The following is a 24,221-nucleotide window of genomic DNA, read 5'->3' as shown; positions in this document are numbered from 1 at the left end:
CATTTCAGTTGTTTGATACAACCTATGGTTTGTGGCCGCTTGTTCGAAGGTGAACTTCAACTGCTCTGCTCTGATTGGTGGATAGGAGTGGTGCTGGTTGCTGGGTGGAAAAGCATCAGGCACTCTAGTGTTTGATTATCGTTTTCTTGTTTTACATTTTCTTCCACTTTCTGCACAGCAGCTTTACATTCTCAGTATTTTGTTCTCAATAAAAACACACAGCTTTTATTTTCTCTTGATTTCATAACTTTATTTGTTTTTGTAACAACCAATCCAGTTGTGACATATTTTGACGGTCGGAGACGTCAAAAAGCTTCATATGGTACTTTATTTTCAAACAAATCAAATTAAAAATCAAACGATTAGACTTCATTCAACACAAATCAAGTAAACATTCGCAAAAAATCTCCATCCAAGTCCATCTAGCTGTAAAATATGTTTCCACAGCAACACAATATTGAATATAAAAGTTCATTTAAAGGTTCAATTCTTCAAAATACATTTATGATGTACATGTATTTACTCAAGTACTGTAGTACTTGAGTAAATGTGCTTAGATACTTTACACTAGTGGTCCTCCAGTACTGCATAATGAGCATGAGTACATTTTCTGATAATATTTGTGTAAATCTACTTAAATACATTTATGTTAAAGTATTTTTTCCAGTATTGTACTGGTACTTTTACTGCAGTAAAACACAGTGAAGACACTGAATTTGGTTTATGTTTAAATTGTGACGTTCTGTAGCAGCAACATTTGTTAGATCCACAAATCACAAAGAGTTTTTACTGGCACTACTTTGTCTTGAGGATGAAGACGAATTAGTTTGTGGTTCTGAAGTTCGTGGATTGTTCACCTCCAGAACCGGTAGACTCCCAGAGCGATGGCCAGGCAGGAGAACACGGTTGCTGGGGAGGAACACAGGAGAGACGGCCTTCAGTCAAAACCCTTAGTATAAAACTGAAACACGGCATGTTCAGTAAACTCCGCCTCTCAATCACAGCCTCCAATCAGCTGTTTTAATGATGTTCTGGTGTTCCTCAAGGCTCAGTGCTTGGACACCTCTTTTTTACCATCCACATGCTTGGGTCAGTTCATCCATTACCATGTTCTAACGTTCCCCTGCTATGCCGATTACACCCGCCTGTATCTAAGAAACTAAACTGTATACTCAGCTCCACCCACAGTCCATCATCAACCATCTGAATAACAAAAACCTGGATGTCATCTAGCCTACTCCAGCTAAACAACAATTAAACTGAGCTCAGGTTGTGTGCTGCTCTAGATGGTTGGAGATCTTTCGACCCCACAGAAGTCCACAACCTGGGTGTCATTCTGGAATCCACCCCCCACTCCAGTTTCAGTCCAAAGCTGGCTTCTACCACCTCAAAAACATCTCCAGACTCCAGCTATCACTTTCAGACTCACCTTTATCCAAGCCTTCATCACCTCCAATCTGAACTATTGCAATGTTTCCTGTCCAGGGTACCCAGCAAAGCCCTGGTGAGGCTCCTGTATGTACAGAACTTCACCCATTGGTTAGGCATTATGGATGTTGCCATCTTGTTTTTTTGGAGCCAGAGGTGAACATATTTGTATTAGAGCGTGGAGCTGGTGGGTGACATATGGTGAGTTGGGTTGCCAACAATGTTACAGCTAACCACTAACCAAAATTTGTTTGTGAAAACAACTGAGGAAAAACATATTCAATGCATTTTGATAAGCATCAACATCAACATACAGCAACATCATGCTGTATGGAAGAAAACTTGAAACTAGAGATTGAGACCATAAACTCGTGAAGAAACTGTTTACAGAGGTGATAAATCAACCGAGAAGTAGGCTAATTTCTGCATAACTCAATACAATCGGACCTTATTGTATTGCCAGTGTAGCTGCCCCCTGCTCGACATTAGAAATAATGCAGGTTTAAGACACTAAACAGACCCTGAAGCTTTGTCTATTATAAACTGTCAATGGTCCTCACCCACACAAAATCCTGACAGCCCATCTTCCTGGTTATGTCCTGTACCATTGCTATACTACTCCTTTATAACTACATCCTGTAACAGGGTCTGTGCTCCTCGGACTCGAGTCTGCCTATGCTTACATTAGCCTTTGGACCTTTGGGGACAGAACAGCAAGTGAGGCAGCCCTCTCTCCTGACAAAGAGCAGACGATCTTATTTACCTGCGAGGTAGCGGATCGTCTCCAGTTTGAGAGACTCCAGGACAGTTTTGAGTGAAGCCACCTGCAGGTCCATCTTCTTGCTGATCTCCATGTTGTCGTGTTCCAGGTCGGCTTTCTGGTGATGTCATCAACCAACCACATCAAAAACAACCAATCAGTTAACTCCAAATCTATCTTAAGAGTTTTAGAGAGAATTTAGATCAACCTATAAAACTTTGGACATATGGAGAACATGCAAACTTTTCATTGCCACCCATTCTCACATGTATTTAAGTTTTAATTTACTGTCTCTTATTGCACTGATTTGTTTTGTTTTTAATCACTTTATCTTTAATATTGAGAGTTGAGCTGAAAGAACAAAGAAGTTGTAATAAAAGCTCCAGTGTGTCAGATTTAGGGGGCTTTATTTACAGAATATAATATCCATAACTAAGTAACTAAGTTACTGTTATGTTTCTACAGTAGCCCAGAAGGGACAAAATAAACATTGTCTCTAGATAAGGCCTAAAACATTTCAGTCACCGTAGTTTCTCCTGCTTGCTAGGAAGGAGAGGGTGAAATGAGACAGTTGCAATCTTCAACTACGCTGCTAGATGGCAATAAATCCTACACACTGGCCCTTTAAACGCAGGATGTATTCACAGTTTTAGTTTTATGTAGTGTTCATTATAGGGTCCATTTACCTTGTGATAAAACTCTGTATTGGCCTCCATCAGCTTCCTCTCCTGTTCCGTAAACTAACACAAAAACACAAAATGAGCTCCAGAAACTGCAGAAACAAGCATCAAGCATCACATTCTGCTTATGATTATCATTGTTGTTACTTTCACAACCCGTTGCTCCTACAAGTGGACAAATCAATCAGGATCAAACTGATTAAGGTGTTAGTCAACAATATAACTGAACGGAACTTCTCGGTTCTAATCATTACCCAATATGCGGGTCACCTACACTCGTTCCTGTAACTGAACGCACCCTGATGCTGCTGCTTCTTTCATTACGGTGTGATGTGTTCACTTACTCATGAAGTGAGTGTAAAACTTGACCCACAAAAACACACACCATGTCAGAAATCCTGCTGTTCTCCAGGTTGATGTCCAGTTTGGTTTCTGCTCTGATTTTCAGAGTCTCCTCCTGAAACATGAGAAAACACAGGTGTTTGTCTAAAAAAAAACTAAATATTCTGTGTTGCTTTATTTTTAAAAACAGTCTGAACAGTTTAAACAGAAGCTTAAAAACACGTTCTCACCTTCAGTCTGTTCATAAGCTGCTCCAGCTCTCGCTTCATTTTCTATAGAAATAAAAACATCTGGTGACGCCTTAAACAGCTTCAGTACAAATACCAGTACAGCAACGCAGTAATACAACTGCTGCATTTTAAATCCTACTTCAGTAAAAGTATTCTTAGCTTCATGTAGTTTGATTTTACTGATCTGAAAGTTAGGTCAAGGTTTTGAAAATAATCAAATCTCAAACAGTCTCAGGTCTTTTCCCATCCCAAAACTCAGGACTGCAGAAACCTCTGCATCATTTTCAAAACCTCAGCCTAAATAAACAGGTTAATTCAATTGTTCTATCCTGTTTTTATCACCCATAGAAACATTTCAAGGATCTGAAAAAGTGTCATTCGTGCACTCATAACCATTCGGCTAGATTACTGTAATTCAGAGTTAATTTTAAGATTTTATTGAATACTTATAAAGCCCTGAGAGATAAAGATCAAATCAGACGTGTGGTCGTACCGTGTTTTCAGATCGAAGGTTGGCAAACTCGCTCTTCTCTAGGATCACCATGTCCTTCCTGATGGAGTCCAGGTGAGCCATGATCTGCTGCAGCGCGATTTCCTGACAGAAGAACCACATTAGAGAGCACATCACAAGATCTGTCTTTGCCTCGTTAAATAAAGGTCATAAATATCTGTGGTGTATTGGAGTTGAACCATTTTTGCTTTGTGGCAGGGTGCATTATCCTGCTGAATGAGGCCACTGCCATCAGGGAATATTGTGTCCATGAAAGGGTGACTTTGGTTTTTTAGGCAGTATGTGTTAAAGTAATGTCCACATGAATGCAGCTGCAGTTTTGGAGATGCTCTGACACAGTCGTCTATTGAAAATTGGTCAAAGTTGCTCAAATCCTTACAAGCCATGATAACGAGTGTTATTCACTTCATCTGTCAGCGGTCATAATGTTATGGCTGATCAGTGTATCCTATGAATATAATAAAAAAATTGTCTTACCTGGTGGGCTTTGGTCACCATGTCTTTATAAACGATGTCCATGTTTGCTGTCGTCAGAGTGACCAGAGCTGAAACTATCAGCTCCGCCTGGCGCTTCTCAAAACCTGCACAAAAGATTTGAAAGTGTCTCTGATATCATGTTCTGTAGTTAAATTCAGTTTATGAGTCTAATTAAATGTTTTCCTGTGAAGGTGATAAATATTTACAAAACTGTTATTTTCTCACCACTGCTCTCAAGGTCCGTCACCATGTTGTGAGAGTCGAAGGTGAGTTTTCGCTGCTCCAGAGGCGTTAATTCGATTTTCCTCAGGTCAAAGGTCGCCACGGGTGCCGTCACATGGAGGTCTATCACACACAAACACACAAGCTCAAGATCTCAGATTGATTATGTTGTTATCTCTGGAAAACAAATTTGGTTATCCTTGAGATCTCAGGTGCGGGCTATTTTGGACAATGACTCCCACCCACTCCATGAGGTGTTGGACAGACTCAGGAGCACCTTCAACCAGAGACTGCTGGCACCAAGATGCTCCACAGAGAGACACAAGAAGTCTTTCCTACCTGTGAGCATCAGCCTCTACAACTCCTCCCTCAAAATATCAGACACTGCAAGTCAAGTCCAGTAGCCATCGAACTGGCTTGTGCAATAATTAGTGAAATCTTCCACACATGCATACTGCACCTTAAACAATCAGTGTATTCTCTGTACAGTCTCTCATAGACTAAATTCTTTATAAGGTTTTAGATTTACACATTGTATAGTTACTTGGCTTTTATTTTACTGTTATTGGTTTTATTTAACTATTATTTATACCTGTGTATACAGTGTTAAAATGGATATCTTATAGGTGTATAGTGTTAAAGTTTTTTTCTTGGGATGTTACCATCCAACCTCTATAGTGTTCAAATGTTTTTCTTGCTATTACTACTATCTCACTTACCGTTTGGGAGCTGCTGTAACGAACACAATTTCCCTGCAGGGATTAATAAAGTATTTCTGATTCTGATTCTGACTCTTATCTCAGGATAACATGCTCGAGATCTCAAGAATCAAATGAGAGGTAATAAAATGTATTCATGTATGACCACTTGGGTGTCCTGCATATTTTATTACAACAATAAAGAAAAAAAATAGGCAATTAAACCTCTGTCATTGTCTGTATTAAAAGGTGACCACCTTTCAGTAAGCTTGTCTATTTTAAACTGTAATCTCGTTGTGATTTTCTCCATGATAAATTGTTTTCTTTGCTATTCTAAGCAGAATTCTTAGTAAAGAAATCAAGTCCCTGCCTGTCATTGTATCAGGAGTCATACCCACTATATAAAGTAGTGGATCTAAAGCAAGGTTAATACTCAAAACACGTTTCTTTTAGTCATTTAACATTTGTACTATTTATGCATTGTAGCATTACATATAAGTTATCTGAGTCCTTCCTCCAATCCTGAACTCATATTCACTGTTTGTCTTCAGAGGTTATTCTTCTCTCACCTCTCCATGATCTGAGCCGCCGCACGTTACACCGCCGAAGCAGCGCGTTCATCCCGGAAGTTACAACGTTTTTTGTTGTTGTTGTTGTTGTAAATTTAAGTAAAGTTTACTTAAAGTAGAGAGACAACAAAGTGTTTACACTCAGATCACACACACATACACACAGTAACACACCGGAAACAGTTTGACAAGACGAGGACGTCTGATGAAAAGTTCAAACAAAGATAGTATATGACGAAGATGCTGCAATCCTGTCCCCTACGTGGGCGTCCCCGATCCCCAAATCTCGTTTGGAAGTGTCGTGAACGTCGTGTAGATCGATGAAAACATATTGTATTGTACCAGAAAGTTATTTAAGTTTTAGTTCATTTATTATAGATAATCTCTGATTAAACAAAACCGACCACGAGAGAGAGAGAGAGGAGATAGTTGTGCTGCAAGATCTCGCGAGAGTTTGTTGCTACCCTTCGGGGCAAGTTGAGTAAAGGTTAATTTTCTCCTGATTTATGTCTTTGACAAATCATTTTAGTATCAGAAAGTATAGAAGACATGTGGCTTGTGGAAAACACCGAGTGTACTATTTACTTCGGTGACTCTGAGGCGAGAGAATCGCTCATAATCTGTGTTTTCGTTCACCTCCCTGAAGAGTTAATATAGACTCAAGAGGACCTGCTGCTGGTCTCTTAAAGGGGATTGGCGGCGGCTAAACCACGTGACTCTGCCGCGTCGCCAGTTGGAAGACCGGTCTGTCCTGATGCTGCATTCAGGGACTGTGGGACCGATCTTTATGAAACACTGACAATAGACAGATATGCGTTTTTTGCTTTGTACTGTTTGTTATTGTGCTGTAATATGTTTTAATTGTGTCTGCCGAAGGGACTGCAGATAAAAAGTAGCTGTAAGCTAATTCTGGTGCAGTACATCAGATGCAATCGTTTATGTTTAATACTGTACATGGTCCCATTAAATGAATAAATGAATGAATGAAATTAAGTACTACGAAAGCTCAGTGATATTGTAATATTTTTTATACATTGTATTTTTTTTACTTTGATTATTAACTACGTTTATGAACCGTCAGTTTTAGAGGGATTATTTTCATTTTTACAAATGAAGTTCAGAAATTCCGACTTTATGCGATGACTTTAAGTGAACGTGAATGCTTACTTCACGGTCCCAGCGCGGAGCTGTCAATAAAGCTCTGCATATAAAACAACGCCGTCGCGGTCATGGCGGCCCCCGTGGTGGACGGCTGGTTTCCAGCGTTAGCTCTGGGAGTGTCTTTACTGAAATGTCTCTTCATCAACGCATAGTGAGTGAAGACACTTTGGATATCAAGCAGCTACGTTCAGCGGTGAAGCCTCAGGACGACAGTTTCTATCATTTGAAAGCTGCCTGTTAGCATCCTGCTAACAAACCGACTGTCTAATTAGTGTTTAATCGTGACGTCAGACGGTTTGATTAGAGCTGATTATGTTGTGCAGAGGTTTGTGATACTAGAGAGGATATAAAGTGACACACAGGGATTGTTGACGTGTTATTAACTTCCCGGTTCATGTAGCCAAACGACCTCAAGGTGGCGCCGTTTGTCACCGCTAATTGACAATTATCTAAGATAATTTAACACTTTGGGATTTAAAGTTAACAACGTGTAGTGAAGTTCAATGATTCAATGCATTGGCTTCATTGAAGTTTATGGTTAAACATGAAAATATCTCTATTATAGAAGTCACAAGTGAATTTATTTATATAAATCAGAATCAGAAATACTTTAATAATCCCAGGGGGAAATTATTTTTGTTACAATACTCCAGTATACAAACAAACAAAAACAACATATGTAAACAAGTAACCATCTATTAAGAACAATATATATATATATTATATATTAAAGGTATATAAACGATCAAATTTACAGTTAAATAACATGCAACAACTTCAAAAAGTGATTGACCATGTTTGTGTCAGGTTACAGAAGGGGGTGAAGATGATGGTGTGTGTGGTGCTGCAGGCAGATGTTGGTTTGCAGAGGGAGGGATGGACAGGACAACGATGCTGACATGCAGGATCTCTCTCAGCAGATAGTATGGACGGAGTCCAACGGCTAGCAGGTTTACAGGTTAACATCTGGGCTACAGAGCTGGTTTTTTTTGTTGTGATGTGACAGGTACAATCCCGGTCGGCCCGGACAGTGTGGAAGCCATCAGCGGAGATGTTCTGGTCCGTAGTCTCCCTCTGCAGCCATGTAGCACATTTAAATACAACAAGACATTGCCCAAAGTGCTGCACAACATCAAAACAAAAAAAAAAAATACATTAGAAGGAAAGAGGGAAAAAATAAAAAATAAAACAAGTTGAAGACAAATTAGGCAATTTCATAGAGTAATGGATGGTCATAAATACTGTAGACAATAGCAAAATTGAAAATTGATCAACTCTTAAACGCCAGCAAGAATAAATGTGTTTTTAATCCAGATTTGAAGGCTGGTAACGAGGTTGCCAACCTGATCTGGAGGGGGAGGCTGTGGAGTCTAGATCTGAATAGTTGTTGGTCGACTGACCTGAGCATATAAGATAGGATAGACTTTAATCACTTGTCACAGCAGCTTGTTTAAATAAGGCTGATAAGAAATGACTTATACTGTAAATAAGAAATATATAGAAAAACAGCTGTTGTGGAATGAAGGACCTCTGGTGGAGCTCTTTCTTACATGGTGGGAGTAGCAGTCTGCTGCTGTCTAAAGCCCCCACAGTCTGATGCAGGAGGTGAGAGGAGTTGACATCCTCCTCTCACCTCCTCTGTGGAGTCTGGGGACAGTCCAGGACAGAGCTGGTTTGTCTCCGTGTTTCACCCTACCCAGCAGATGACTGCATATAATAATTCAGATATCACCTCAGTCTCCTCAGTAAATGAAGACGACTTTGACCCTAGGACATCTGTGTTGTCCAACCGGTCCAATTTACTATTGAGGTGAACACACAGGTGTTTGTGTGCTCAGACCATCTCCATATCAAATCCCTGGATGTTCATCAGGGTGTTCTGAGACGTCTTTCTCCCAAAGTCAGACTCCATCTCCTTCATCTTGCTGTCCGTTGATGTAAAAGTGGTTGAGTGGTTTAGTGTGTCCTGTTTTTAAATCTGCTGTCCTGTCTGTCTGTCAGTCACTCCACAGACTTCGAGGTGCACAGGAACTGGTTGGCCATCACACACAGTCTGCCGGTGTCCAGGTGGTACCATGAGGTCAGTATGACGGACAAGTCGCTCTCAGTGCTGAGATTGATAGGAGTCCTTGAACTTGTATGTTTTGACCCATGATGGCACCTGATATTATCAACGCACACGAGCAGCTGTCATATGACTGATCAAACACAGTGGATTAAGACAGATGTTTGCTTGTCCTCACTTGTCTTTACAAAGAGGTGAATCCAGACTGACGTGCAGCTTTCTAATAGCCAGGGATCAATATTAAATATTTATTGACTGGTATAAACAAACAAAATATCCAAGCATGAATCATTGTGCTTAAAGTAGAGTATCACTGCTTCAGGTCACATGTTTTTTCCTAAATCTGTCATAAGACGAGACAAAAGCAGCTTCAGCTACAATATGGCTAAATTGTACTGATATTGTGGGGATGAAAGATATCAGTTAACTTTTATATTTTTTAGACTTTTTATGATAACATTAATATTTTTTTTAATTGTTCTGAATGTTTATGAGTGACTCATCTTGGCCACATCAGTCCAGGACTACAGAATAAAAATCTTGGTTGCTGATTATTATTCTGAATAATTCGTCCCATAGAACACGTCGGAGTGGACGCTGGACTACCCTCCACTGTTCGCCTGGTTCGAGTTCGGCCTGTCCCACGTGGCTCAGCACTTTGATCGCAATATGCTGGTGGTGGAGAATCTGAACTATGACAGCCCGATGACGGTCCTCTTCCAGAGGCTTTCGGTCATTTTCACTGATGTGGTTTTCATCTTCGCTGTGAGAGAGTGAGTCAGATCACAGGCCTCAGCCTCCATCTTATTAAAACTGTACACACAGATCGGTCAGGTAGTCAGATACAACAAAACTAAAGGGAGACAGGTTGGATTCTTCTTCTTATTTACAAACATGACTACAGTTTCTCTCAGAAACATTTAAAAACGAGCAAATGACTGACTGGCTTGTTCCTCCTCCAGGTGCTGCAGGTGCGTTCAGAAACAGAAAGGTTCTCGGGATGTTTTGAACCGGCCGTCTTTCGTCCTGGCTGTTCTGTTGCTCTGGAACTTCGGCCTCCTCATCGTCGACCGTATCCTTCAGGGTTTCAAGACATTTAAACACTCAGAAGTCGAGTTTGGTTGAAGGTTGAAGTTTTGTTCACATCTGGTTTCCTTCACATCATCTCTCAGATATTCATTTTCAGTATAACGGCTTCTTGTTCGGTTTCCTGCTGCTGTCGGTGGCGAAACACCTGCAGGTACAAAACCTGAGACGGCCGCTCACTGTTGATGAATGTTGTATGTGATATGAAACTGCTTCACTTCTTCTGTTTGTGTCGAACAGTCTCAACACTTGCAGGGGGCCCTACTGTTCGCCGTCCTGCTCAACCTGAAGCACATTTACCTCTACGTGGCTCCGGCCTACGGCATCTACCTGCTGAGGAGTTACTGCTTCACTCAGGACAACAAAGGTACGACACACACCTGAACGGTCTTATTGTCTCAGCTCAAGGTCAAGGAAAACTAAGTCTGACATTCTTAATTTTCATATTTGACACTTTTCTGATGAAGTTTTGATCCATAAGAAGATATATTTGTGTTTTTCTTTCTCAGTACAGTTTTATATGTTGTCTCTCTCTGGAGCTTCAGTAACACAAAGTATTGTGTTGCGTTTTGTCTCATTAATATCACCAAATAGTGGGTCCAGGTAGGACTGTAATGTGTTTGACATTTGTCATTAGAGCCTTTCTGTCAAAAGAGACAGGAAGCAGCTCTCAGCCATGTCAACCCCTCAGTGACTACCTGAAATGTCTCTGAAACTGAGACTAACCTGGTGGATTCATGGACTAAACGCTGATACTCAGCTTCTAAATTGGTGTCTGGCTCGCAATTAACGCTGCAAAATACAATAGACACGAAGGTTCTCCTCCTTGTCACATTGTGTTGTTGTTTTTGTGCAGATGGTTCTATCAGCTGGAGAAGTTTCAGTCCGCTCCGTCTGATCGCTCTGGGCAGCATTGTGACCTCAGTCTGCGCTCTTTCCTTCGGCCCCTTCATTGCCATGGTGAGGCTCCTCCTGTCAATGGTCATGACTTCATCAACTGTTTGCTGTTATGTTACTGAGAGCTGATGTGTTTGTTTCAGGGTCAGCTCCCTCAGGTCCTCTCCCGTCTCTTCCCCTTTAAGCGGGGCCTCTGTCATGCATACTGGGCCCCGAACATCTGGGCGCTCTACAACATGTTGGACAAAAGCCTGGCGATTCTTGGTGAGACTCCGCTCCTCTCTCTTTCATGTGTGTAGTTATATGTCGTACAGATATTTGAAACAGCCGCCAGAGTCGACACCTCTTGTATATCTGCTCAGGTGTTCGTCTGAAGCTGCTGGAGGAGGCGGGGCTTCCTCGAGCCTCCATGACTGGCGGATTGGTTCAGGAGTTTCAGCACTCGGTCCTCCCCTCCGTCTCTCCCTCCATCACACTCATCTGCACTCTGCTGTCCATCCTGGTGAGTCACAGCCTCATCTGACTGAGATCATCTGTCATCAAATTATTAAATTAATCAATCTGTTGTCTGTCTGTCTTCTGCTCTCTGAAGCCGGCAGTGGCGTCTATCTGGCGTCGTCCTCGCGGTGCTCGGGGTTTCCTGCGCTGCCTGCTGCTCTGCGCTCTCGCCTCATTCATGTTCGGCTGGCACGTCCACGAGAAGGCCATCCTCATTGCCATCCTGCCGCTCAGGTCAGTGTCAGTGACTCGACACCACAAACAAAGACATGAAATAAGCTATTTTACAAGTCCGATCCCCGTTATAACACCAATAATTGACAAAAACTAGATTATCATCCATCTCTGCCTTTTAATCTGGGATCAGGTCTCAGTGGCAGCAGATTAAAGTGAGTACCAGGACCTTAGACTCTCATCCAGACAGTGTTGGCTGAAGGTCACAGTTTGATGAACAGAACCGCATGTCTGCAAAGAAACGTTTTTCTGAGGTCCTCAAAATCAATAAAGCAGGACTGAAGCTTTGTGTCTGCTTTTCTTCCTGTAGCATCCTGGCAGTTGAGAGCAGAGAGGATGCTGGGATCTTCCTGGTTCTGAGCACCACGGGTCATTACTCCCTGTTCCCGCTGATTTTCACCCCTGCAGGTAAAACACCGGATGGACAGGCTGGAGTTTAAAGAAAAGTTAATTATTTAAATTCAGCAGACAAATTTAAGGTTTTGAGAAGTTTTAGTTTCAGGATTTAGATTTGTAAGGGCTGTGACCTCTGATGGTTTGTGTTCAATGATCAGTAAGTGTGAACCTGAATGTGTTTTACAGAACTGCCCATCAAAGTGGGTCTAATGCTGATGTTTGTGATCTACTCTTTCACTGCTCTGAGGAAACTTCACAGGTAAACAAGTTTTATTTCTTTATTCCAATACCCAGAGTGCTTTGCAGAGTCACTGCGTCTGTTCTGCACTTCTTTTAGTAATCAGATTACTTACTTTCTCCTCTCAGTGGCCAGGGTACTCTGCTTCATCCTCTGGAGTCTGTCTACCTGCTGGGACTGGTTGTCGTGGCGATCGCCTGTGAGATCATCTTCCCTCTGTCGCCGTGGCAACAGAAGCTGCCCTTCCTCCCCCTGCTGTTGACCTCGGTGTACTGCTCCGTGGGCGTCTGTTACTCCTTCCTGCGTCTGTACGTGAGCCTCCTGAGGCAGGAGGAGAAACCCAAACAGCTGTGAGACGCCGTCCTGGTCCCAGGAGAGGCCACAGGTTAGATCCCACAACACACCTGTAACCCTGCTGCACACTGAGCCACACACCCAGACTCTGATTGCTTACCGTGCATTGACAGGACAGAGCGTTGGTGATGTTGTGTGCCTCCATTTTAGCTTCTTCTTCTGGAATATTGAGCAAACACATAGACCACATGACCTCACACCACGAGAACTTTGGTTGTTACATCCGTCGTCTGATCGCTCCGTGTTGAGTCTGTACAAAAAACTGCTGACAGAAACAGTTTTCAACACTATGAACAGTGCATAAGCATACAACTTAAAGTCAGCAATACGTCAACATACAGCCTGCAGAGCCGCTTTTAATGTTGAATTCTTCAGAAGTGTTCTGTTCAAATGGGAACGGACAACTGTTTCGCTGTTTCCAAGAAGTTTGTTGGATTCTTTCCTCCGAGCCGCGAAGCTCTGCGACAGAACGACTGACACCACTTTGGGAATAAGAGAGAAGCACGTTCACCAGAGGTGATATGAAATTATCATGGTTTTATTAAATTCAATGATATAATTTGGAAATAGGAAACCTCCAGGTGGATGAACAAACCAAACCTTTTTTTTTTTTTTTTCACCATGTGGACCAAAACAAACAATGATGATGAAAAACATTTATTTTGTTTTGATGTTTGTTCTTCTAGATTTTCAAATAAATATAAAAATTAAAAAAGTTTGTGTGCGTGGTGACTGTTTTACATCTTCAACTAACTGAAAATGATTTAAAGGTTCTCTGTGAAACATTCAGAAAACCCTTCATAATAATCATCTTGTTCATCGGCCAAAGGTTGGTCTCTGCCTTGCATCACTCTTGGCTTGTAGAAAGCACCTTTGATTTGTTACATAATTTATTGGTTGCTAAAATCAACACCATTCATCTTTAATATGTAAGTTAGTGTCACGGATCATGTTTGCTCTTGAAATCATTTGACAAGCTATGAATAACATATCCACTTTAACAAGCAAGCTAATGTTAGGCAGCTAACACCACTATCACAATATGTTTCACATGCTTTGCAGTAATGTTAGCTTTGACTTTGGATTTGGTGTCAGACTCTTTGTTTGCAGTGGGTGACAGTTGTTGGTTGATTTCTAAGCTAACATCAGCTGGTGTTGCACACTGTAAGGAAGCAGAGAGAAAAAAAGGCACTCTGGAGCATAAACATCAACACAATGCGTAATCGTGTTGATGTTTTAAAGAGTTTTAAACAAAGGACAGAACATTTCTTCAAAAATTTTATTGATAAGGCAACACAAAACATGATTGGTTAAAATGAACTTGACTTTGACTGTAGAAATCTCACTATTGCGCTATAAGAAGTGTTTGCTGTGACGCTAACCTGCAGATCAGAACTGACTGCTCGACTATCAGTCAGCAGCTTTAAGGATAAAATGGCCTCTTTTCATCAACTCTAACCATCAAGTCTGAGTTGATGGTTACGTTTCACTCTACAAATATGTTCAAACATTCTCCTCCATTGTCTTGATCTTGTCTTACACGTCAATTGTATAAAAGTAAAAAGGTTTACAGATTGCACATCATTCAGTAGATTCTTTTAAACTTCAAAATAAGAGACCAGTCGCACAAAACGAACCACTAACTGTTGTAAAATAACAATATCGTCACTGCTTTTTCGCATCAAACTTTCACAAAAATGTGAAAACACTGAAGCAGTTTGAAATGTTTGACTCACAGGAAACCTGTAATCCTTCAAATTAAAAACCAAGTCAGTTGGTTTTTAATGGCAGTTTAAGGGTTGGTAGTGACCTAAGAAAAATCAATCCCTTTGTCTGTCACCTTGGCTGCCTTGGTAACCTGGTTTGGTCTGCTCTGGACTGGATTGGCCTGGGTGAATCTCTGGACTGGCTTGGTGCCAGAGCAGCTGAAGAATCAGGTTGTGGAGGATTACTTTGTCCCTGAAAACTTGACTTGCTCTTCCTTTTTGTAGATTTTTATAAAAGCTACTGTTTCAGTCTGTTTTTGTGTTTTAATTCAGGAAGTATTTACTTCATGTTTTGTCCTTTTAGAAAGTAAAAACAACCTCTGTGATGGTGAAGCTGTCTGTGAATGTGCTCCATTACGGCTCAGGGTGCTGAACCTTTTTAAAGCAATAAGAGGATCAGCAGCTTCAGAGCAAAGACTAGATCACCGCAGGACAGAATCAAAGCACGACCTGCTCACAGAGAACAGACTGATCTCTAACTGTTGTCACCACCATCATGCTGTTAAAGATATTCTCGGTAGATATTTGCATGTTCATGTGTAAAACAATCAGTCGATTAATTAAACAGAAAAATCATCAGCTTTTGTTTCTTGCTTCTCCAATGTGAAGGTTGTAAACTAAATCTATTTTAGACGTTTTCTGACATTTTGTTGTACAAGTTAGTTGCAATTTTAGTAAATTTGGTTATAGTCATTCATTTCAACAATCACTTAAGATCATATCATATGACCAATGTGACCAACCAAATCTCTGGTTCCCTCTCCTCAAAGTTGATCCCTGACAAAAAGGTCTATGATTAACACAAGATTAAGGGATTTTCACATTTTGTTCTACATCATAAAATACCCCCCGTAAAGAACTTGTGAACCTTTGAACCTTAAGTGGTTGCTAACTAATGGATAAATGAGACTACAGAGGTTGTTGGGGACATTAAATGTCGTCATGGCGAACGCTTAAACCTGAGTGTTGGTGACATTGAAGTCATGCAACTATGGTGTAGTTTGCTTCAAGCCTAACGTTAGCTTTTTTCACTTAGGGCGACTGCATTTACGCTTCAAAAACTATAAAAGTGGAGTTCATTTATGAAGATTATCTTGCTGAACAATGTCAAACTTTTACAAAATCCAGTGGAAACTTCTTGGTTCGCCTACAAAAATATATCATCTCTGCAGAACTCTATACTGGAAGATCAACTTGTTGAACATTGTTCTTTACTTTCTTTGTGTCTCACTCTTTCTGCTGTCAACTAATTTGATTAATTTTAGATTGAACCTCATGAACCTTGACTTTAAAGCAAAGAATAAATAAAGACTGGAGAAAGCATTCAGTGACACCTTTTGGTACCTTGGTAATTGCTACACATACAATTCAGTAGGAACTGAAAGATGTTGAGGTTCAACATCCTGTCTTGGATTCATTCAGGCTCTGTGGTTTTGACCATTTTGGGTATTTGGATGGACAACAGGATGTTTGTGATGTGGATTTTGTTGTATTCTTGAAGGTTGCTGGACAGATTCACCAAAGTCTTGAGACATCTTCGTCAAAAATTTGTTTTTCAACCTGATATCTGCAGATGAGGAGCGGCTGGGCGGTCAATCATAGTCCATCACAAACAATTTCAGTGTCTGTTGTTTCCCGCTGCCTTGCTCTGACCACGAAAACGTCATTGCAGTCAAGTCATTTTTCTTTTTTTGAAGGGATGTGATTATTATAATTTAATAATGTGCTAATTATATACATATATCAGTCTTTGTCATCCCAGTGCACCTCCGGTTCTGTGCTCTCATCCCTCCCGGCCCTCCACAATGATGACTAACACTGGCGTTAGGTCCATCATTTTCTTCAGCATGTCCATGATGTCTTCGTGGTCTTTGGCTCCCTCGATGAACTCCTCCAGGGTCAACTCACCTGAGGGTCAAGAGACAGTTAAGGGGTTAATAATGTGGAATGGAAACTAAATAGAGTATACTCCATGCCTCAAGAAATTACGATACTAGTACCAGTACTTAAAATGATACGATACCAATAGAGTACTTCGTTTGACTTTATTAGATGGTTCGTTGATTTGGTTGGTTGAAGTTTACTCGTGATAGATGTTAATAGACAAATGACTCATCCAATCATGTGGCCTGCACTTTTATAAGCAGTTTCCAAAGATGACTTCCCAGATCGTTCTGTGTAACAAACCAGCTGGTGTGGTCATGCTAAAGTAATGTATCGTCTGCATACATGCAGATTCTGCACTTCAGTTAACCTCAAACTGGAATGTTTCTGAATCTTACTTTAAAACTTTTCATGTTTTAAATGTATTTATTAATTCATAAAGTTAGCGTGCTAACAAGCGCTGCATGTATAACTAGGATGTTTTTACTTGAGCAGATAGTGTTTTAGCAGATCCATCAGTCGATTTTGAGAGTTTTGGTGCTGGTACAGTGATCCCCCTCAGTATTAGTGGTATTAACAATAATCTTTACCGTCTCCTTTCACGTCGATCCTCTCAAATATGAGCGAGACGATTTCCTCAGGGTCGATGTCTCTGTTTCGTGTGATATCCTGGATGGCCTGCGGAGGGGGGGGACATATATATCGGTGTTAGTCAGATAGGTGAACAAAAGAGGGCACTGTGTCCTTTGAATTTTTCATTTAATTGGGGGTCACAGAAGATTAGGCAGGACTGGACATCTTTTATACTGGTCTGACGTCCAGACTAACTGGGTTCACTCGACCCAGTTCCAGCAGCTTCCTGTCGGCTGATGGCTTGAGCTCATCCAGCAGATTAACACTTGTCTAATTTCAGAGCTAATCCAACCCAGTTTTCAGTTGGTGTGAGCGGAGCAGCAGCTTCTGCACTGCTGATTCAGACAGTTCACACTTTCTGTGCGTCATTTTACACCAACTGTGACCTTCTGTGCACTATACGTACAATAAACTTAAATGACAAACATATTAATGCATTTCCTCTAAAGTCAGGCTATGTTTGAAGTTGAACTTATTACTGTGTCATGGATGCAGTTTCGCAGCCTACATGGATTCCTGAAACATACTTCTTGAAGGTCAGAACCAGACTGCTGCATGCACATTTTCACAGGCTGCAATCCTAAAAATAACATTTATATCCAACAAATCTCAAACAGTAAATATGTTTTGAAATAAACAGAAACAAACAGGAAAATGTTCTATATATGTTTTCATGGTTAAACCTTTTACACGAACATGGAATAGCTTCAGTTTCCGTTTGTGAACCAAATTTTGAACCCTGGAGCATTTTACTAAAAAATAAATAAGTTCAGGGCCCGGAGAGTTGTGTTTCCTGAAGTGCGAACAACAACAACAAGGCAACACATTATTAATAGTCATACTAGTCTTCTTATCATTAATGTTGGCCCACACTTGGTTTTTTGGATAAATAACTAATATCCGTAAAAACAGAAGAACAGCTTGCAGGTAATCAATCTCGCCACTGGTGTTAATGACACGTCTTCAATGACAATCGTTTTCCCCGAAAACTGGTGTAAACGCATGCTGAAACACCTTCTAGAGCTCTTTGTCAGAGCCATCCTCAACATTTAACAGAAAACTCTCTTTCATTAACCTTAAACAAAGTGATTCGACAGATACGACTTTTCCAAATTAAAGAAACAACTTCCAGAAGCAAATTTCCAGACCTTGTTGTTTATGATAGAATAAAGATAGTTCATGTCATTAGTTTATCCTGCCATCAACACCTGAATGTTTCAGGGATTAGTTCAGTCATTTAATGAATAATAAATTCCTTTAGAAAAGAACAGCAGCTCTCAACTAAAGATCTTTGGATAAATTAGATACTATTGTTCTCTTTACAGATGCGTTATTCTTAGTCTATTTTTGTTCCCACAGTAAAATAGTGTCCATTAAAAGTTGAGTTAAAAAGCTGAATTAGCTGTTAACAGCATACCCATAGACGTAGAGATAAATATCACTGGATTACTTCCACTGCAGTGTTCTTTCCTATGATTTCTAACTGGATTTAGTGACGTTTATTCTGGACATCAGAGATAATGTGATGTAACGTGTTTCATATCTGTGTTCACATTTGATTGACAGTTATGACTCATTGCAGCTTAATTCTGTTTCTTATGTGATGGCGATGGACTAAAACCCCTAAACATCCACTTGTTCACTTGTTTTTTCTTATTATTATTATTAAGGTCTGTTTGTGCGATTGTTACCGAGAAGATGGTTTCCAGTTCTTCCCTGTCGATTTTTCCGTTGCCGTCCTGGTCAAACAGTTTGAAGTACCACTTTAGTTTTTGGTTGATTTCTCCTTTCAGCATCAGACTGATGGCTGCGATGTACTCCACAAAGTCGATGTAACCGTCCTGCAGACAGAAAAGATTAAACCGTCATGGGGCTGGATTGGTTTCTCTGAAGATGTATTTGTTTTGATTGTAAGTTCAAATCTGGAAGCTACTAAAGCTCGGCATAAAACTTATAGAGAGAAACTGTCAAGACACAGATTGCTTAGGTTCATAGTGTTTTTGTTGATTTTCAGTTATTGTCTCTATCTAAGACACAGTTCTTGTATGGCTGCTTGTGTTCAAACATTTAAGAACATTGGCTTCCTTTGTCTAAGAAATATTTTATAAAAACACGTTTTTTTCCTGCAAAATAAGATTGTTTATTATTAATATACTGCCCCTTTTCAGCCCTTTTTTTCAGCCCACTCTGTAAATGTGTTGAGTTGTTTGTAGTTGTTGGAGAAATTTGAGAATAAAATTAGAAAAAAAGAAATTCTATCTGAGTACAGATAGCGAGCTGAAAACGGCGTGAAACATGGCACTCAAAGTTCCCCCACTGGGTTTTGCGCTAAAGTTACACTGCTACACATAGTAGCCAATGAGAAGATGGACATTTTCAAACTGTCAAACAATCATGAAGATGAAAAACACATGACAAAGACTTGACTTTTGCTGCAGTCATGTCACATTGCTAAAACATAGAGCAGCTGACTGGGAACAGTAACATCAGGACAGCATATCATATCTGCAGCTGTTGGCAGGATGGCTAAAAATCGTAAATAAAATGAAATCTTAACGCACATTCAGCTAATTTTATATTTTAAAGTTTGTATGTGGTTTTACTTGAACTGCAGTTTAGGTTGTTTATCTGCTGTGAATTTGTGGGTTAGCATGTGGGCTAACCACCTTTTGAATAGTGCATGAAGACATGTCAGAATTTTAGGCGTTTTCTCTTCTGCTGACGTAAGCTGCAGTTTCTGAAACGTCCACTTGAGGCTGGCTACAGCCTCCATTGTTGCACCTCCATGTCAGACGAACTGGCAGCTCTCCAACTACTAACCCACCTTCCATACTGTGGTTCATGATGGACTTGAACCGGCCACCCTCTGGACTGAGCTATTGCAGACATTAGATATATACAATTATAAATATGTATATATCATTGCGATAAGTTTCCACTGATCATCGATCAAAGATATTTAATTATCACTCAGTCCTACTACCTATATATGTACTTAAGAAGTCACAGAATGGAAAGGTCATTGAAAAGTCCTGGAAAAGTCATGGGGAAGTCACGGAAACTCTTAAAACCAACATTTGAACTGTGTACGATCTCTGTGTACGATTTGAACTGTGATCTCTTGATGTCCTTCCAGTCTCTGAGCTCTCAGAACATCCTCAGCAAACTTCACCGCCACACACTCTGAATCCACTTAACTGACCATGAAAACACACACACACACACACACACACACACACACACACACACACAGTAGGGATAATAGCTGTGCATGCCAACCACTGTAAGCCAATTAGATGGAGAGCCAATGAAAGTTGTGCATCAGCCATCTTTGTCCTGATTCACCTCAACACTTTGATCTGATGCCGAGACACCAAACAAAATAAAATGTCTCTGTTGTTACATTTTCAAAATAACATGACTTCTTTCTAAATCATCATTCTTGACTCTGACAATAAAAATTAAATAATTAATCTCACTGAAATCTGACACACAAATCACACAGTTTTAAAATGTCAAACTCTTTGATGAAACAAGCTAAATGTAAGACTCCCTCCCCATCTCAATTTCAAAACATTAAAGGATAAATCTGTCTTAAACAGTCTGGTGAGAGTTTATATAGATCTACTTTCTCTTCATCATTTTACTGCAGAACAAAGGAGTTGCTGGTCCACCATCACCTCAGTCCACATCAAGTAAAACACAAAAGTCCCCCCCAAAAAAATAAACTAACGAGGCAGCGGTGGACCAGCACTGACCATAAACTGACGACTTCATACAACTACACTTTTAATAACAACAGCTATTCCTTTCTGTGTGCTTTCAGTGTAAGTTTTATGTGAAGTTTTTCTGAAGCTGATGAGACAAATCAGGTGGATCTCTTCATTATAAAATCATCCTGTTGAGCTACTGAGGATGGACAGTGACAAAAAAAGGAACAAGCGGAATGATTACAGCAAGAAAAATGTGTTTCATATGAGCACCTGACTATTGTTTTACAATTAGACTTTTATTATAAAGTTTTGACCCCAAAGACCTAAACTTCCCCCAAGTGCACCTCTAATAATTAAGACATGAGAGAGAAAATGACCAAATTCAAACAAAGAAAAATGTTATATGCAGATTATTTTGTAGTTTAAATTCATTTACATCAACATCCAGTTTTCTGTGCCTTGTGAACATCAAACTACTTCCTGTATTCGAACTGATGCAGGAAAATGTTTGATGTTAGAAACGTTGGAAACTGTCCAACACGCAGGCAGCTGTTATCAGCACAATATTTTCCAAGGCTCCAGAGGGAGAATCGAGGGTGCAGCATTGAAATTGAGAAGTTTCAAAAAAGTTGGCACAGGTTCAACACTCTATAAGCACTTGTGAACTGAGGAGACTTTGCTGAAACTTTTAATGTTTTCCTATACTTGGTTGATGCAGGATTTCAGATGCTCAACAGATCAGAGTCTCCTTTGTTGTGTTTTATGTTGCATAATGCCCCAAATATTTTGAATAGGTGACAGGTCTGGACTCTTTTACTGCTGAGCCATGTTGTTTGAATATGTGCAGAATGTGGTTTGACATTATCTTGTTGAAATAAGCAAAGTTGTCGCTGAAGAAGATGTCGTCACCTTGGCTGCATATTTTGCTCCAAAACCTGTAAATATCGTTCAGCGTTAATGTTGCCTTCACAAATGTGGAGCTTACCCATCATGCCATGTGCACTAACACAGCCCCATACCATCACGGATGTTGGTTTTTGAACTGTGCATTGATAATAAACCAAATGGTCCCTCTCCTATTTAACCTGGAGGACACAGCATTCATAATTTCCAAACTCATATTCATATTGTGACTCGTCAGACCACAGGACAGTTTTCCACTTCACCTCAGTCCATCTTAAAGAAAGTGGCGGCGTTTCTTGATTTGGTTTATGTCCAGTTTGTTCTTTGCATGGTCAAGTTTCAGCTGTAATTTGTGGATGCAGGTACAAACTGTGTTCACAGCCCATGAGTGATGTCCACGACAGAATCGTGTCTGTTATTGATGCATAGATAGATCACAGCCGTCAAATGAGAGTTTACGGCCTTGTCCCTTGTGTATACAGATTTCTTCAGATTTTCTTGAATCAGAGAATCTGAATGTTGAGTGCTGAGTGCCTCCCTATCTTTACTTTAGAAAGACTCTTTATACCAGATCATGTTACTAGCCTATTCACAGTTAATCCCAGTAATTGTCAGTAAACAAGTACTTCCTTCTGCTGCTCTATACAATCTAGCTGTCAGATTAATGTACTGTAGAAGTATAAAGTAGCAGAAAATGGAAAGATATGATACATTAAATATGTATTTTCAAGGACTTAGGGGTCAAATATTTCTTCTCCAGTAAGGCATAGACTGGTCCTGGTCCAGTGAAACCAGCAGACAAACTTTACAAAACCTTACTGTTTTGATGTGTGTCGGTGTGAAACGTACCCCATCCATGTCGAAGGTGAAGAAGACCTGGTCCACGTAGCTGTTGGCGTTCTCACTCATGCCCCTCAGGTTCAGAATGGTCTTCAGCTCAAACAACGTGATTAGGCCCGACGGAGACTCACGCATGAACTTGTTGTACCAGTGGTGCATGTCCTCCGCCAGGATGTCGTCCAGGTTTGAGCCGTGGTTCCCCATTGGTGCAGTATGACTGTTGCACCCAGGTGAAGCAAAAACCTCAAGAAACAAGAAGAATGAGGGATTCTCCTCACCCCGAAGGAGAGGGTTTTAGAAAGAAAGACAAAACCAGTAAATGACCTCAGACAAGAACTGCAGGGTTTGACCTGGGGCGCTCAATGAAAGTGGTCTGCAATCCTTTTTTTCAGACTCAGAGTAAGAAAAATGACAAAAAGAGTCAAAAACGTTAGAAATCCGTGTCAACTGCAGCAGGCTTCAGCAGCAGGAGCCAGCCGACATCCAGGCTGCAGTGACTCTGCAGGCAGAGGCTCTCTAACCCTCTTAGGTCCTGGAGGAAAAATCAAGGAAGGACCTAAAATAACTCCCTAATGAGATCAGGCCGTCCTGCTTGCAGGGTCCTGCTGCCAGAGGCCGAGCCAAGAGGCTTTACCTGCTGAGTTCAGGAGAAGGAGCGGGGATGGCTCTGGAAGCAGGATGGTTATATAACAGACTCACCTGGATGTCCTGGTTCAGACGGAGAGGTTTCCCTCCAGGGGCTGACCAGTCAGGTCATGTGTGGGCCTTTTAACAGGCTTGTGGGTTGTTGTTTTTTCTTTATTTCTGATAGAAACAACTAAAGAGTGACAGGAATTGCAGGGAGAGAGAGATGGGGAATGACATGCAACAGGATTGTTGGTTATAATACCCCATTATAATGCATCAGTCTTGGAAAGTAGTTTAATTAAGATGCTTGTACATGGTGAGACTTCCTGGAAAAACAAGCAATTATTCCACTGAGGGAGACCTTCAACTTTCAAACCTTAAGACGGGTCCTTCAAAGACAAATTAACCATAAATATGTTTCAGTGTTTGACAGTCAGGAAAGACCAGAACCCTGACGACTGAGCACCAGATATCAGATATCTATTGAACCACTGGAGCTCTGGTGGTAGATGACCGCCCCAAACCCCAGAGAACCCGACTGTGGCATGTTCTTGTACCAATTCAAACATGAACACCAACTAGCAGACCAAATAGCACATCTTTACAATTTAAGACTTTTCATAGGCTGAGATCTTTCATGTGTCTTTCAGCTTTAAAGCTATAAACATTTCATCTCTGACCTTTGACCTTGTGAGTCATTAACATTCTCTAATAAGCTCAGAGCTGCTGGTAGTGATCCAGTTAAACCATTTAAAGCCATACTGATAATTCATGATGAACACTGAGAATCTGACATTCTGATCTTTTGTGAAGTTTAGATCGACAAACGAAAAGAGGGGTGGTCTCATGCTATGAATCTAATTGGAATCCCCTACCAGAGTCAAAAGGTGATACGTAGTTGTCTTATTAGTGTCATAGATGGATTACTGAACAGTCTAACCAGTACAGGCCCTGGACCAAAACCTCTGTATGATCAACATTTCTTGTGGAAAAGTCAATCAAATGAGTC

General features: G+C 40.6%; 3 protein-coding genes across 5 annotated transcripts; 1 reads left to right on the top strand and 2 right to left on the bottom strand.

Moving 5' to 3' along the window:
- Positions 1-223: 223 nt before the first annotated feature.
- ccdc90b (coiled-coil domain containing 90B) lies at positions 224-6,312 on the bottom strand. The gene is made up of 9 exons (XM_010739900.3): positions 5,918-6,312; positions 4,654-4,773; positions 4,429-4,532; positions 3,934-4,035; positions 3,441-3,482; positions 3,254-3,325; positions 2,875-2,928; positions 2,192-2,306; positions 224-909 (listed from the first exon to the last, which is right to left on the bottom strand). The coding sequence occupies exons 1-9, from the start codon at positions 5,967-5,969 to the stop codon at positions 854-856; spliced, it is 717 nt and encodes a 238-aa protein (XP_010738202.2). The 5' UTR covers positions 5,970-6,312; the 3' UTR covers positions 224-853.
- Positions 6,313-7,078: 766 nt separating this feature from the next.
- On the top strand, positions 7,079-13,348 carry alg8 (ALG8 alpha-1,3-glucosyltransferase). Of its 3 annotated transcripts, XR_003463411.1 has the most exons (14): positions 7,079-7,229; positions 9,080-9,158; positions 9,723-9,916; positions 10,106-10,215; positions 10,316-10,383; positions 10,470-10,596; positions 11,086-11,189; positions 11,270-11,390; positions 11,489-11,628; positions 11,719-11,858; positions 12,169-12,266; positions 12,441-12,513; positions 12,621-13,230; positions 13,270-13,348. XR_003463411.1 is itself a non-coding variant. In XM_010739902.3 (13 exons), exons 1-13 carry the CDS (start codon positions 7,147-7,149, stop codon positions 12,844-12,846), a joined length of 1,563 nt encoding a protein of 520 aa, XP_010738204.3. In that variant the 5' UTR covers positions 7,079-7,146; the 3' UTR covers positions 12,847-13,348. The 3 variants fall into 3 exon arrangements, 2 of the variants coding, with proteins under 2 accessions (XP_010738204.3, XP_027141707.1); XM_010739902.3 differs by having other exon boundaries at positions 12,621-13,348; XM_027285906.1 differs by lacking the exon at positions 7,079-7,229 and adding an exon at positions 7,893-8,036 and having other exon boundaries at positions 12,621-13,348.
- A 3,047-nt stretch (positions 13,349-16,395) lies between these two features.
- guca1d (guanylate cyclase activator 1d) lies at positions 16,396-22,826 on the bottom strand. The gene is made up of 4 exons (XM_010739941.3): positions 22,595-22,826; positions 18,821-18,970; positions 17,087-17,174; positions 16,396-16,520 (listed from the first exon to the last, which is right to left on the bottom strand). The coding sequence occupies exons 1-4, from the start codon at positions 22,787-22,789 to the stop codon at positions 16,396-16,398; spliced, it is 558 nt and encodes a 185-aa protein (XP_010738243.1). The 5' UTR covers positions 22,790-22,826.
- Positions 22,827-24,221: the final 1,395 nt, after the last annotated feature.

Source organism: Larimichthys crocea, chromosome XII, assembly GCF_000972845.2.
Source record: "Larimichthys crocea isolate SSNF chromosome XII, L_crocea_2.0, whole genome shotgun sequence".
NCBI lineage: Eukaryota > Metazoa > Chordata > Actinopteri > Sciaenidae > Larimichthys > Larimichthys crocea.
Note: the sequence above shows the minus strand (reverse complement) of the source record. Positions and strands in the feature narration are given on the sequence as shown.